Source organism: Protopterus annectens, chromosome 1.part1 (assembly GCF_019279795.1).
Source record: "Protopterus annectens isolate FY-2018-M chromosome 1.part1, PAN1.0, whole genome shotgun sequence".
Classification (NCBI taxonomy): domain Eukaryota; kingdom Metazoa; phylum Chordata; order Ceratodontiformes; family Protopteridae; genus Protopterus; species Protopterus annectens.
Window position 1 is genome coordinate 29,881,909 of NC_056726.1, and position 15,884 is coordinate 29,897,792.

Genomic DNA, 15,884 nt, shown 5'->3' on the forward strand with positions numbered 1-15,884 from the left:
GCTCTAACCCCTGCCTTTTTGTCAATGCCACTGTCTCCAACCCATATAACATAGCTGGTCTCACTACACTCTTGTAGACCTTCCCTTTCACTCTGACTGGTACCCATCTGTCACAAATCACACTTGACACTTTTCTCCACCCACTCCATCCTGCCAGTACTCTCTTCTTCACCTCTCTTCCACACTCACCATTACTCTGAACTGTTGATCCCAAGTACTTAAAGTCATCCACATTCATCAGCTCTCCTCCCTACATCCTCACCATTTCTCTATCCTCCCTCTCATTCACACACATATATTCTGTTTTAGTCCTGCTGACCTTCATTCCTCTTCTCTCTAGAGCATATCTCCACCTCTCCAAGGTCTCCTCAACCTGGTCCCTACTCTCACTGCAGATCACAATATCATCTGTAAACATCATAGTCCATGGGGATGTCCTGTCTGATCTCGTCTGTCAACCTGTCCACCACCATTGCAAATAGGAAAGGGCTCAGAGCTGATCCTGGATGTAATCCCACCTCCACCTTAAAGGTATCAGTCACTCCCACTGCAGACCTCACTACTGTCACACTGCCTTCATACATATCCTGTACCACTCTTACATACTTTTCTGCCACTCCAGACTTCCTCATACAATACCACAACTCCTCTCTAGGCACCCTGTCATATGCTTTCTCTAAGTCCACAAAGACACAATGCAACTCCTTCTGAACTTCTCTGTACTTCTCCATGAACACTGTCAAAGCAAACATCACATCTGTAGTGCTTTTTCCCGGCATGAAACCATACTGCTGATCACTAATCATCACCTCCCTTCTTAACCTAGCTTCCACTACTCTTTCCCATAACTTCATGCTGTGACTGATCAATTTTATCACTCTGTAGTTACTACAGCTCTGCACATCACCCTTATTCTTAAAAATCGGTACCAAAACACTTTTCTTCCACTCCTCAGGCATCCTCTCGCTTTCCAAGATTTCATTAAACAATTTGGTTAAAAACTCCACTGCCATTTCTCCTAAGCACCTCCATGCTTCCACTGGTATGCCATCTGGACCAACAGCCTTTCCATTCTTCATCCTCTTCATAGCTGTCCTTACTTCCTCCTTGCTAATCCATTGCACTTCCTGATTCACTAACTCCACATCATCCAACCTTCTCTCTCTCTCTCATTCTCTTAATTCATCAGCCCCTCAAAATACTCTTTCCATATGCTCAACATGCTGTCCTCACTTGTGAGTGTGTTTCCCTCATTATCCTTTATCACCTTTACCTGCTGCACATCTTTCCTACCTCGGTCCCTCTGTCTAGCCAATCGGTACAGGTCATTTTCTCCCTCCTTAGTGTCCAACCTTTCATGCAACTCTCCATATGCCTTATCCTTAGCCTTCGCCACCTCTCTCTTTGCCATGCGCCTCATCTCATTATACTCCGGTCTACTTTCTTCATCTCTCTGACAATCCCACATTCTTTGTCAGTCTCTTCCTCTGTATACTTTCCTGTACTTCCTCATTCCACGACCAGGTCTTCTTGTCCTCCTTCCTCTGTCTAGATGTCACACCAAGTACCTTCCTAGCTGTCTCCCTTACCAGCTCTGCTGTAGTTACCTAGCTATTCGGTAACTCTTCACTGCCACCCAGTGCCTGTCTCAACTCTTCCCTGAACTCCACCTCACAATCACCCTTTTTCAACTTCCACCATTTGATCCTTGGCACTGCTCTCACACTTGTCCTCCTCTTCTTGATCACCTACATCATCTTACAGACCACCATTCTATGCTGCCTAACTACAGTTTCTCCTGTCACCACTTTACAGTCTCCAATCTCCTTCAGACTGACCCTCCTGCATAGGATATAACCCACCTGTGTTCATCTTCCTCTACTCTTGTACGTCACCCTATGCTCCTCCCTCTTCTTAAAATATGTATTCAATTTATATTTTTTAAAAATTAAAATGGAATGTAGGGGTGCAAATGCAAGTGTTACATACATAAAGGAATAGTAGCTTGAAAATAAGCTGTCTATTTATTGCAAACTTGTTAGTACGGGCTCCCAAAAAGGCAATTTACTTTACAGGCATTTTCACCGAATGAACAATGGCAGTTATCAGAATGTAAGATAAAAGTTAACATCTAACAATGACATCTTACAACCACATAACTTCAGCTACACAAAGAAAATAAATATTATATGAATGTTCAGTTTTAGAAATGGAAAATTCCCCTCTATACGATGAATAAGGCTTGCCTAGCAACTTGCTGAAGAATCAGCATGTTTCTCCAATCTGACTCTTAATGACGTCTGTCAAAAGGACAATGAAAACGAAAATAGCCCGTCTCACTTTCCACGACATAATATTCAGCGCTCTCTGTGGCACTTCTGTGTTTTTATTGTTGCTTACTGCTACTAAAATCAAACTGCCATGTACTCTCTGAATTTAAACAGCAAAGTTAATCAGTAAGAGCTATAGAAGTTTAATTAAGGAAATGTAAATATATACATTTGAGCTTTATGTTATATCACGGGAAGCAAGTTCCACAAAAAAAAATAGGCCGGTTGAAAGGAAAGCAATAGGCCTGTTTTTGAAGTAGTTTGTTCTTCTGTGGGGGTCATTTCTACCACCAATCAGAATAAACTTCATTCAACATCATTGCCTCTGAAAGAAAGGTCATAACCTTGACCAAAGAAACCTCCATTGATGATCTAACATTTTGTCCATTATTACTATTAAAGCACTTGGCTGTCATGCAAATAGCATTCTTTGCAAAATATATACATAACAGAAAACGTACATTATATACAATAACTCAAATATGTTTAGAATGTATATAAAACACAGTTTGGTTACTTACTGATTTCTTTGAAATAAAAACATTTTCAGAAAATGTTTCCTCAAGATAGAAATAATTCACTAGCATACTTTTATTAAAAATGCTAACTGCTCTATGGAATCAATGAGATAATGCATAGTTAAAGAGTACTGTAACTCGCATTTAGATGCATGCCACCATCCTGAGTGAGTCCACATGTACTTGGATTTTTTTGTTTTGCATTGAGCACCTGGAATCAACAATGACTTACCTCACTCCAGTTTCCAACTCTCCAATGAGCTGTGGAGCCTAGTGCAGAAGTTTTTGTTAACTTGCTGAAGTCATCAGCAGAAACATTGGTTTGGTTTCCTGAAGAATACTGGTGTCTGTTATGCTTGCTATTTGCCACATCATACACCATTTTTTTCCATGGAACTGAATGCTCCCTTCTAATAAGTGCTCTGCTGGTGGGCGGTACTGGACTTGGCTTAATTAACTGTGTAGTCCTTGGCACAGCTGTAAATGCATCAAGACGTGTCCCTGAAAATCTCTGAATGACAGAGCTTGTAGGCATCCTTCTGCTGATAAAGGAAGGCTCAGTACTGGAAGACTGGTAGTCTTCTGACAGAGATTTCTCACTGGTTCTTCCTCCCATATTAGTTATATATGTATTTGTCTGGTTAAAGAAGACATCATTATCAAATGATTCCTCACTATAATCAGGCTCGATCTCTGAATTTTCTGTTATGTAGTCATAACGAAATGTTGCTCCTTTTGACATAAGCCTGTCATCAGTAGAACTATCATTGTCACTTTGGGATACAGGCACTGCAATGATTGTTGTAGCATAATCTTCTGCTTTTGAGGGATTTGCACCATCAGTATAATGCACAGACTGTGGGGTGTTGTTATTACTTGCAGTTCCTTTGTATCTTGGTATGTTTACATCATTAGCATTATTGTAATCATTATAGAACATGTCAGAAGATGTATTATCATTGTTCTGCTCTGTGGTATCTATTGTACGTGGCTCAGTCACATTGTGAAATAGGTTCACTTGCTCCACATTCACTGATTCAAAGTGGTCTGCATTGGTAGAAGCGGTTGCTGATGGAGCAATGCTACTGCTAGATGTAACTGCCATAGTGTATGACATAGATTTTTCAGATGTATCTAAGATATGTCTTGGTGGAATCCTCCTGGAAATGGGTATAATTCTTTTGGGTAGAACTTTCATAATATTGTTCTCTTTGTTTGACTTTACCACAGGCGGAATTACATTTTTCCTACGTGGACATTGTTGGAGATTACACAGAGATTTTCCATTTGGTTTCTTAGACAAATCACATATTCTTTCATTACTCTTCAAACATGTAACACTTCGTGTTCGTACACCTCCTCCACATGTCACAGTGCACTAGAAAATAGCAAAAAATATATCAGAACTGTGTTTATTAAGTTTTTATGCAATTATCATGTAGTAACATATTTCTTCATAAGGCACTTGGAGTATATCCAGTCAACACAAGTTATGGTATAAACATATTCTGCTATTAAAACCTTTACTTCACCACTTGGAAATATATGTGACAGTTTTTACTTAAAACAATACACAGGTATGGCAAAAAATCTGAAAAAAATTGCTGCAGGAACAGTTTTTTTAAAAAAAATAATGATTAAAAAAAAGCAAATTCTTAACAGTGACATAAATGATGTATATTGTATATGAGTTGATGATTGCACAGCACTGAATTATTTTCAATACCACATGGATTAGAAACAAAGGAGGAAAGAAAGAATACTCCTGGTGTTTAATGGGTAACGGAGAGCATTCATAGCGGCAGTCTACTGCACCCTCAGTGACTTTTTGTTCAAAATGACTGCTCCTACAGGGAGAATGAGTTTATAGTTAAGTATTTTTGTCATTTAAAACTTATCTTGTCCTCCTATGAAGCAGTTTTGTACTACTTAGCAAGCTGTTTTCTGAATCTGAGTAGAAGCTTTCTTTTGAAAGATTCTTTAACAATAATGTTGAGCTCTTTGCCTCAATATAGCTCTGTTGACCAGAAATGGTTGCTGTACACACTCAAGTTCAGCGTTTTACCCTGCTCTTGTTTTCTTTTCTTTTCTTTTTTCTTTTTCTTTGGAACAGCAAGCAGCTAAAATATTCCCTTTGACTCTAGCAGGCTCCCCAGCCAGTCAGACAGACTGAACAGCTCATGCAAAATTTGAAATGTTTGAATTCAAATGCTGTTTTTAATGTTGAACTACTCATGTCTGAATGTAGGTAGACACTGAGGGGGTTATTCAGAAACAAACAGTATAGCGCATTATGACTCTGCTGTTGGAAAAATAGTGTGGTATGCTTTCCATGCTCATGAATGCATAGGGACATGGAAATAAACATGCCAACATGCTACTGAGAGGCATTGCATGTGGAAATGATGAAATCAAGCATTGTGATAGAATTCAGAAATGTATAAAATTAGAGCAATGAGCTATGGAGATCAGGAATTCTGGATACCAGCATTTCTTAGTCTATAGCATTATCATTCACACTAACATACTAGGAGTACCATATACAGTAGCTGGGTAGTACATGATAGTGGCTACCTTGGCAGCCACTTTCTCAGATACAGCACTGTGTCACAGAAGGGCTGGCCAGTAGCTGACATACAATCACTTCCATGATCTTGACATTGTCAACCATTACAATGTGGACAGATATACCATAAGGAAGTCAGAATCCATGTGCTGTCTTCATATAGAATAAATGAGGAATATGTGGAATGCCTACCTTAGTGGGTATGACGTTTGTGTAGCATTATTCATCTGAACAACAGACATCTTCCATTGACTGACATGAGACATATTAGGAGTTTCCATAGGCATTGGCCTTGTGAATTCTATACTAGTTCCTTGAGACAAAGCTGCAGCGCATCAAGAATAATATCTGGTTTCCAATGACAGCAGAGGAAAGAACCAGCACTATGTGGGTATACTAAACAGCCCATTTTCCTGAGGCAATGAAGGTCACTGGCTGCATCCACATTGCTATCAAGACCCCACTAGCTCCACGGGGTATCCGATAAGTCAACCAGAAGGACTTTCACTTTCTTAAGTAGTGTGTGTGTGTAGTGCACAGAGTATTATTTACAGTAGTGCACAAGGCATTATGTACAATAGTGCACAGAGTATTATGTACAATAGGGCACAGAGTATTATTTACAAAGCATCTGACACAAGTACAATCTACACTAACATTTCATTAAGGGTAACTTTCCAGTTAGTAGGTGTGCATATTGCTATCCACAAGGGTCCTGAGAGTCTGGTCCTAAGAACATAGATAGAAGATCAGTCTCAATGGTGCCCACTGCAGTGTTTTTCAAGTAATGTTGGATACATCTTGGAACCATGAGTTATGACCCTTATTGATAGCCACCAGACCATGGCAGAGAGGGTATATAACACCACATTGTTGCAACTATATAACATCATTAGACATGCTTATAGACCACTGAAGGCTAATTTTCACTTCTTGGATTCATTTGGTGGCACACTACTGTGTGCCCTGGAGACCTGCAGCAACATATTTTGTATTTGTGCCATGTTGTGTAACCGGTTGCAACATGGATACATAAGAACACTGCCTGACATGCCAGTCATAGCAGTAAAGGAGGATCTGTCTGAGGAGTCATTAAAGAAAGTGGATGGGAAGAATATCATATGAGGTAGAGAATGGTGAGATATGTCATGGCACTAGCAAACAAGTGGCATCTGGTCCACAACTGCGTACAAGGTAAACACAGAATAAAGCTGCTGCATACAATAATACAATAATTTTATACATTGCAGTGTACTGACTAGCCACACTATGCACCGTGTACATACCTCTCAACTGTCCAGAATTTTGCAGAATGTCCAGATTTTTGCCTCATATTTTTGGTTTGTTCTTCATAAAATTTGTGCTTTTCTGGATTTTTGTGGCAAATCAGTGAGGATTGATCTCAATAAATAATGGCAGGCATTTGAGTTTCAGACTTCACATCCTTCAGAAAATACATGGTAAAACAAGACCTTTTATTCTAGCAACTTTCTAAGTTGATAAGAACTACATTTAAAATGTGTCCCTATTTTTGGGGCTTTGTCCTCCCATTATTTTTGCCTTTGTCCAGCTTTTTTGTGCTAAGAGGTTGAGAGCTATGACCAATACCAATACAGGCTAGAGGAGCAGCCAGGACATTATCATTGACATATGCACAGATGGGATGGGACTCAGTGATGAAGGACAGTGAAACTAGCATAAGTGAAAGGATCATGAGTAGTGCATGCAGTAATCATGCACATGGATAGGAGTGGGGGTCAGTGATCACATTCTCCTGTGATGAGGTAGTAATGTAAAGAGTAGAAAACTAGCCAGGCTTACCATGAGCCTTGCAGTTATCCTCTTCAAGGGATCACATACCACATTGAGAGCATTTACAGGAACTTCACTGTGGCCTCCATTTGGTGTTCCAGTAGAATGATGGCATCTATGACCTCCAGGAATAGGCATGAATAGGTGTTGCTTGCTGTAGGGCAAAATGGGGAGTTTGATGTTGCTGAACTGTATGACCCAGATTGTCTTTCCCTGAAGGGTGTGCCCACATGGCATAAGTCATCCATGATCATAGGAGTGTCTATAACCAGCGGCAGAGGAAGTTCTAGACAGTGTGAACAGTTAAACTGTCTCTGGAATGATGTGTGCCACCTGCATAAGCCTGATGTGATCATGCAGTGCACCAATGGCTGCCACCTGGGCACCAATACTCTCAACAGGTGGGGCTGCTCCAGACCTTTATATGGCATGTCAGTCTGCATGCATTGTGGGATGTCCAGCACATGTTGTACTCATATTTAGACTTCTACTGTGTGCCCCATGTGTTCACTGCATTATATTACCTGCTGTACTTGTCATTATCTATGTTAGTAATTACAGGGTCTATATTATATATTTGAACTTTCAAAACTTCAAATCCCATACGTTCGACAACATATAGTCGAAGTTTGAAAGCTCGAATATACAATAAAAAAAAAAGAAAAACTTACCTTAATGGTGTGAGCAGGGGGGCAAGCCTCCTGCACCCCCTACTTAAATATACCAACTTTGAGACTACACTTCAGTGCAGAAAAGGGAAATTCTCCCATTCTGCACCGTATGGCGCCATTACGTTCAACCTTCAAACTCTTGAAATGTCGATCATATGGTGTCGACCATATGACACTTGACATTTCAAGTGTTCAGTTTCTAATAGGAACCCTAATTACAGTAATTTTATGTGGAGCTTTTCTCCCCTATCCTCCAGTGAAAAGGGGTTTTATGCCAAGTCAGACTTTATTGATAAACACATGCAATAATTAAAAATAAATAATGCGTGCTGACTTTAAGAAGGAAGCATTGTTGCCAGAATTATGAGTCAAAGTATATAAGTAACAAATGTAGGCCATTTACTAATTTATTTCTGAATCTCACTTTATCCTGTTCAAGATTGGGGGGAGATGGTGCCTCTCTCAACATTCAACAGGTAGAATGCAAAGATCCATTTCTGGATGTGATGTCAGTCCATCTTAGGACATGTGAACTTGCTATATATATATATATATATATATATATATATATATATATATATATATATATATATATATATATATATACACACACACACACACACATATGGCTATGCTGGAGACTCATCAGTTAACCTATATGCATATCTTTGTTATGTAGGAGGGAACAACAGATTCTAGACAAATCACATACAGACATAAGTGATACATGCATATTCAATCTAGAATTAACCCTTCTGGGACTGATCCAGAGAATCAAATGCTGAGAGACAGTAATACTAACTTCCCCAGTGCTAACCTGCATAAGAAATTTAAGGGGCTGTACTATGTGTCATTTATGTTTATACTACAATTTGCTTTTGCTGTACAAAACCAACTAGTTCTTGATACTTTTTTGAAAGGCTTTGCCAAAATAGTATGAATATTCTTTAATTTCAGAAGCAGACTAATCACTTTGTTGATTAGGAAATCTGCTTTAATAATGTCACTGCTTCACCTGTTGTATCAGTGAAAAGTGACAATATAAGGTTAGGACTAGGTTGCTTTGAAATTAATTACTTTATGTTAAGTAAACAACACATTTTGCTACAGAAATAAGTAAATTCTTCAAAGTAAAACAATTTCCTACCACATATGAAATCTGACTAATTTTCTTTTCTTTTATTAATTTTAACTGAGGAAGCCTTCTGAACAAAAAATATCCTTTTCCACGGGCACCAATGCAAAACTGTATGGTTAAGTTACTTGCTCAGAGTTAAACAGTAGGCGGGTAGACATAAAAAGAATCAAATGTACTCCACAAAATAGCTTACTGCCATTAACAACATTAGGACACTTTATGCCACTCTGAAGTAGATACTTCAGCAAAACAATACAAGTTTTACAAACCTTGTTTTTTCTGGTTTAGAGAAATACATTAATAATACATTATCTGAAGTTTGTGCCATACACTTCATAAACAGCTGCAGCACTATTCTTGAAATATGTTATGCTCTAGCCCTGTAAAAGCAATGCTGAACTTTTAAAATACTGTAGATGAATGCTACTTTAATCATAGTTTATTAATACTTCCTTATAATAGCTTCCAGACCATAAATTAACTTCAATAAAATGGCACCTGAGACAAAACAATGCATATTTTTTATAACTCAAGGAGAAGCACTTGCTGTTCAGCTATGATTCCATTTGTGAAACCTAAGGAAAGAAATGAAAAGCTGATGAAATGTAACATGAAAGTACCTTAAGGAGCTCCCACGAGGCCTGCAGTAAATAGGATACTGTCTCAAAGCTCTGTTCAAAAGGCAACGACACATGCCGATTTCCCAGGGTGCCTTAACTATGTTTTTTAAGCTGATCTGACTAAAGAAATGTACCAATTAGATTTGAATGCTGATACCTCTGAGGCTGTGGTGTAAGAACATTATGCTTCAACCTGCCTGCTTCAGTCAGAAGATTCATATTGTTTTTTTCTGCTTTTCAGTCTACCTCTTGATGAAAACAATTTGCTACTCAATATATTCCAAGAACAGCAGAACACTACAGATGCTACCGTTTATTATTTTGATTATATATGGTATGTAAATATCAGTGGAATAGCGCCAAACATTTTATTGTGATGTGTACTTTTTTGATAGACACATTAGGTGGTTTAATATTTATGAATTGTTCCTATAACAATATATAGAATTGTCACATATAATAAAAACACATTTGGAAATATCTGTTGAATAATATTGTTTTTAGTAGCATATTTGTTATCCGACAAACAGCTTATTCAGTAGTCATCATAATGACATTCTTGTTGTTCTGAAGATAAATATGCAATTATTTTGATCTGTTTTTTTGCAGATTTATGATTTGTTCAATTTGTAAGGAACACTTTCTGTGGCAATGAGCAGTAAGTCAATACCCAGTATTACATCATTGCTATGTGAAGTGCATTAATTCACCAATTAATTTGTTGGGAGAATAGTTTATAACTCTTCCTAGGATAGACTTACTAATTTTTTATCATTTGGATTCCGGTCATACCTCTCAACCTCTTAGAGTAAGAAATCTGGACAAACCAATAATAAAAGTGGTACAAAAGCCCAAAAATAGGGACAATTTTTAAATATTGCTGTTATGAACTTAGAAAGTTGATAGAATAAACTTAGAAGGAGTGCAGTGAACAAAAAAAGTGTTGGAACTTGTATTTGTGCTTGGACATTAAACAGCGTCTTGGACCTTATTGAGGTTATTCCTTCGAAGTGTGTGGTGATTCTCCGTTTACAAAGTTGATAGAATAACAGGTTTTGCATTAGCGAGATTTTTCTGAAGGGTATGATGTCCGAAATTCAAATCTCTGTCATTATTTTCACTCTTTAATGACTTGCCACTAATTTGCCAGAAAACCACAATTTTATGGAAAACAGACCAAAAATATGAGGCAAAAATCTGGACATTCTGAGAAAATCTGTACAGTTGACAGGTATGATTCCAGTGTCTTGGGACATAATCTTAACATAGTAACATGAATCAACTGACAGATACAGGTGGTTCTGAACACCATCAGTTACGACATGCATATTTGAACCTAAAGTTGTGCATTTAATTTCCTTGTGCTCTAAATTCAGCTTTTAAAAAGAGAGCTTAAGTCACATAGGCCTTCCTAGTTAAAATAATTAAAATACATTCAAATAAAGCGAACTAAATGAAAGCGAGCAGCCTAGACTAAACAGCACTAATAACATTAAAGAGTCGATCTTCTGGACAGAGAAAATGTAAATATACAAATTATTTTGGCAATGCAAGGTAGAATGAAAAATTTCTAACTCATGCAACAATATAGTACATCTGCACAACCTGAAATATTATTATACTGGAACTCTGCACTCCCAGTTATGTCTCTGGCATCAAGAAAGCAGAAGGTGTTCTTCATTCAAATGAGATGTACCATGTTCTGGTTTTGCAAGTTGCATAACAACATTTTTTCTATCTCATAATGTAATTATTTCAGTTGTACATTATACCAGAATGAAAGCTAGGTTATTATAAATGACCTGTGCTGAAAGGAGTCTACAATAATCAGTTTGACACAAACATCACCATCAAAATGATGCCAGCTGACTTAGTGTCCCCTAGCCACCACTGGAGGGATAGCCTGCCAGCAGCTTTGCAGATAATGACAAGGCTCTGCAAAGGCATGTCAAAGCTGACAGTAGAAATCTCTTTCTCTTCTCATAGGATGGTTGAGCTGACATAAGCTGTTCAGTCTCATTCTTTTGCTCCAACTCTGCCATAACTTGCTGAATCAAGAAAAAAAGCAAGACAAAACTTATGAAGAATGTATTATTATTATACTATGATATCCAACAGCAGGGTTTTTTCTAATGCATGGCCAGTGGATGAGGAAACATAATTTTTTGACTGGAACTGTGGAATTTTACTTGCACTTTATCAAGATGGAAGATTGAGGTGCAAAATTTTAAACTGACCCCAGAAGCCAGCATTTGACATTACACTGATGAATAAATTTGTTATCAACATAGCACTTTGCCATGGCAATCAGCACTATTTTGAGATACCCAATTGGAGGATGCATAAAACATCATTCAGCTATATTAAAAGTAATGAGTTACTATAAAGTGCTGTTGTAATGTTTATTTATTTTGTTTTGTATAGGTAGCAGACAGTAACAATAGCACTGATTTGCAGAACACATATCACTTTACACAGACAATGAGAAAAATGTTTACCTAGCTGGAGCTTTGACATCTTTCTTTGCACATTACGGTGAAGTAATATACAGAATTATAAACTGATTCTGGAAAGCATCATTTGGTACAGTGTTATTGGTTTAAAAATGACTGCAGACACACTGACAGAGCAAAATGAAATGGCAGCCATTTTGGTTTCTGGATCATAGCACAAGACATCATGCCTTTATAACATTTCTAATAAAAAAGTATAGTTGTGATGCACTGCCATTATTCAGTGTAACTGTCTCCTTCAATAATGCTTATCATCAACAGAATACCTATTTAGTCTTTGCAGTAGAGCTGTAATCCAGTGTCACTACTTAGATCAGTGTGCAATTTCAATAGTGCATATTTAAGTCAGATGATGAGAATGATGATGATCGTCATAATTATTAACCCCGTTTTTCCCATTTTCTACCTGGGATCAGGTATCGTGTCAGCTGTTGCCATCTCTCTCTAGTCAATGCCACTCTCCTGCCTTCTTCAACATTCATGCCTGACTTTTGTAGGTCTTCTCTCACACAATCTACCCACCTCTTTGCTGGATGCCTTCATTTTCTCTTGCCTTCTGTCTGTCCCAATCCTTCTACCCCAGATTGTCTTCTTTTCTACATATGTGCCCAAACCACTGTAATATGTTCTCTTTGACCTTTTCTGTAATTGGAGCTGCTTTGGGTTCTGTTCTTATGTCCTCATTTTTTGCCTGTTCCACAGTCTGAATCATACCACCCATCTCAGACACTTTATCTCTATAGCCTCTAGCTTACTCAGCTGCTTTGCCTTTACTTCCCAGGTTTCTGTGCCATACAGATACTGGTCGCACCACTGTTTTGTACACCTTACTTTTCAGCTTCTTTGGCATTCTTCTGTCATAGACCACACCTGACACTCTGTGCCACTTGGTTGCAGTCCCTCTGATTCTAGCTATGCCCTCCTCATTCAGACTTCTGTTCACCTCGACCAACTCCCCCCCAGATACTTGAAGCTGTTTATCTGTTGCACTATTTTCCCTTAGATCTCAATTCACATCTTCTTCTGATTTCTTTCACTTGCTGCCATTACAACTGTCTTATATGTTCTCATTTTCATCTCATGTACCTTCAGGTTTGCAGTCCATTCTCCTATGCCTTACTGAAGTTCTTGCTCAAAGTCTGCCTGTATTGCCACACCGTCTACATACAACAACTTTTTTGGTCTGTCTCTTCTAGCCTGTTTGTTAATGTAGTCCATCACCCGAATGAACAGCAGTGGGTACGAGCTGAATCTTGATGCAGACCCACTTCCACTGGGAACCCATCTGTGAGCCTGAACACCATTCATAATTGAGTTATCGGGTCCTTGCACATAGCTTGTATTAATTCTGCCAATGATTCTTAACTATTGTAAGTTTATTTATTTACATACTGCCTGCAAGAGAAGCTTCAGTGGGGCAATGTACAACAGCTGTACAGGTGTGCGAGACAACACAAAATATCAGAACCAGTGATAGGTCATCTGGCACTCTACATAGTTCCCCAAATGGGTGCCCATCTCAACTAAAAGTTGAAGATCAAAACAAAAAAATAAACATTCCTCTGCCACCCCGTAACTGTAACAAGCAGCTTGCTGTGGTCACAGTTGCATATTTAGTACTTCAGCTGCAACCACAAAAGTAAAATGTTTATAAAATAATAGACTTATTTATTCAAAAAATCTAAAATGATAGAGCCAGGTTTACAACTGGATTGTTTAAGCACATTTATAAATAAGCCAAGGAATAATGACTAATCAGATTGCTAGCTGTCTGTGCAACAACAGTCTTTTATCCATGGAAGAACCTAGTATAGAACATCTAGACCTCACATTCAGTCACAGATCCCTTCTTCCTCACAGCCTTCAAAACCTCATTAACAGCCATCTTCCCTCTCCCCTAACTCTGACATAAAATAGAAGATGTTGTGGATAGCATCACTATATTTATAATAAAAAAAAAAAATCAAAGTTGGAAGTCTGTGGAGAAAAAAAAAACATTTATCTCAAAAAATTGTAAGCATGGTGTTTTCACTAGAAAGCATATAAACAATTAAAGGAAAATAAACATGTATATATGTTGTGTACATTATACATCAACAAACGTATAATGATGGTTTGCAATCACTTACTTGAATTGTAGTCAGTCAAACGGCTGATTGTCTAAATCACGCTTTCCAAGGGATAGAAAACTGAATCAATAGTCAACCATGTTTAGTCGAACTGCATGGTGCACTCGAACTTTCAGCAAGCGATGTACTGAGACTTCACGCTTCAGTGAAGAACAGGAAATTAGCCCAGTTCCTCACTGTAGTGCGATCTCAGAGTTGGTATATTTAATGTGCAGGTGGTGTGAATTAATGTACCGTTGAGTATAGAGTTCAATGGTATGTTACTGTGCATAGCAGGAGGTGAGTGACATCACCTCCTGCTATGTCGAATACATCAAACCATGGAGGTTGAAGTATTCAGTTTCATTGTGGATTACTATTTAGAATTTCAGATTCAACATTTAAGGTCGACATTGTAAACGTCTGACCGATGTTGTTCCAACATTCCCATAGTAAACTGATAATGATAATATTTCTTCCTGCAGTTTGTTTTATAGTTCATGTTTTAATTGGTTCTGTAAATGGCCCTTTATGGTATTGTTTATTGTTTGTTGACATATTTTTTTTTGTTAAAGTAAGAAAAAAATGTTCATAACTCTTGTCAAAACATAACATTTTGAAATCAGATTTTTATACCACCTTTAGATCACTACCAGCAACAGCTTTACTAAGAAAGTGAATTTGTCTAACTCAAATCCAAAATAAAATTTAAGAAAATAACTACAAAGTTATATTTTTAAATGAAACTACATAAAGAAACACAAACCCCAGCCTAACAGAAGTGTCCCTTGTAGTGACACCCAAATTCCATGTAGTTAAATAGTTATAGGCCTGCACAATAATAATTTAGTTAAAATGAGCAACACACATTTTAAAAGGGCAATATTTTTAATAACTGTCTACAACTGTAGCATAATTTAACATTTTAAAATCAGATTTTGAATACACCATTAATAGGCTACCAACATCACAACTTGAATTATTACAGAAAATCTGTACAAATATGATCCAAAGTAGCATTTATAAACTGAATGTGAAATGACATTTACAAATGGAATAGCACATCAGCAAACAACAGTTTGACAGAAAGATGTGTAAATTAATATTCCTGAAGATTTATTTGGAATATTCCATACAACTGAAAAGATATAATAATGGTCAACAATCAGTTCACATTAAGAAAACACAAACACTTTTTGAAGATTATTTTCAGCAAATCCCACAACTCTGTCAAGACTTAACATATGAATTCAGGTTTTTCACATCTGACCTGTGGAACAGTATAACTTGAACAAAACAATGAATTTCTACAACTTTGATTCAAACTGTGATTTATGATAATAAGTGTAAACAGTACAGTTGTGTAAAATCTTACCGTAACAGTAGATGTCCTTCTCTTCACTGTTGCAGTATTCATTACCAAAGGGATTCCCTGTCAAGGGTAGCCTAACGCCTGTCCATTATACCAAAGCCTAACAATTTTATAGAAGTTGTACATCACATGTATGTATACCTCTCAAGGCATAGGGCATAAAAGTGACATGTGGACGTCCATACCTCAGAACTGAAAATCCCCAGGAGGAACAACAGTCAAAGGAATTAGGTGGA

General features: G+C 37.6%; 1 protein-coding gene across 1 annotated transcript in view; it reads right to left on the reverse strand.

The window, feature by feature from the left end:
- Positions 1 to 15,884, reverse strand: part of ADAMTS12 (ADAM metallopeptidase with thrombospondin type 1 motif 12) — a 2,672,119-nt gene that overhangs the window by 211,516 nt on the left and 2,444,719 nt on the right. The window contains exon 17 of the mRNA XM_044085381.1: positions 3,081 to 4,226. Within this exon, the coding sequence (XP_043941316.1) occupies positions 3,081 to 4,226 (1,146 nt within the window). The remainder of the gene's footprint in view (positions 1 to 3,080; positions 4,227 to 15,884) is intronic.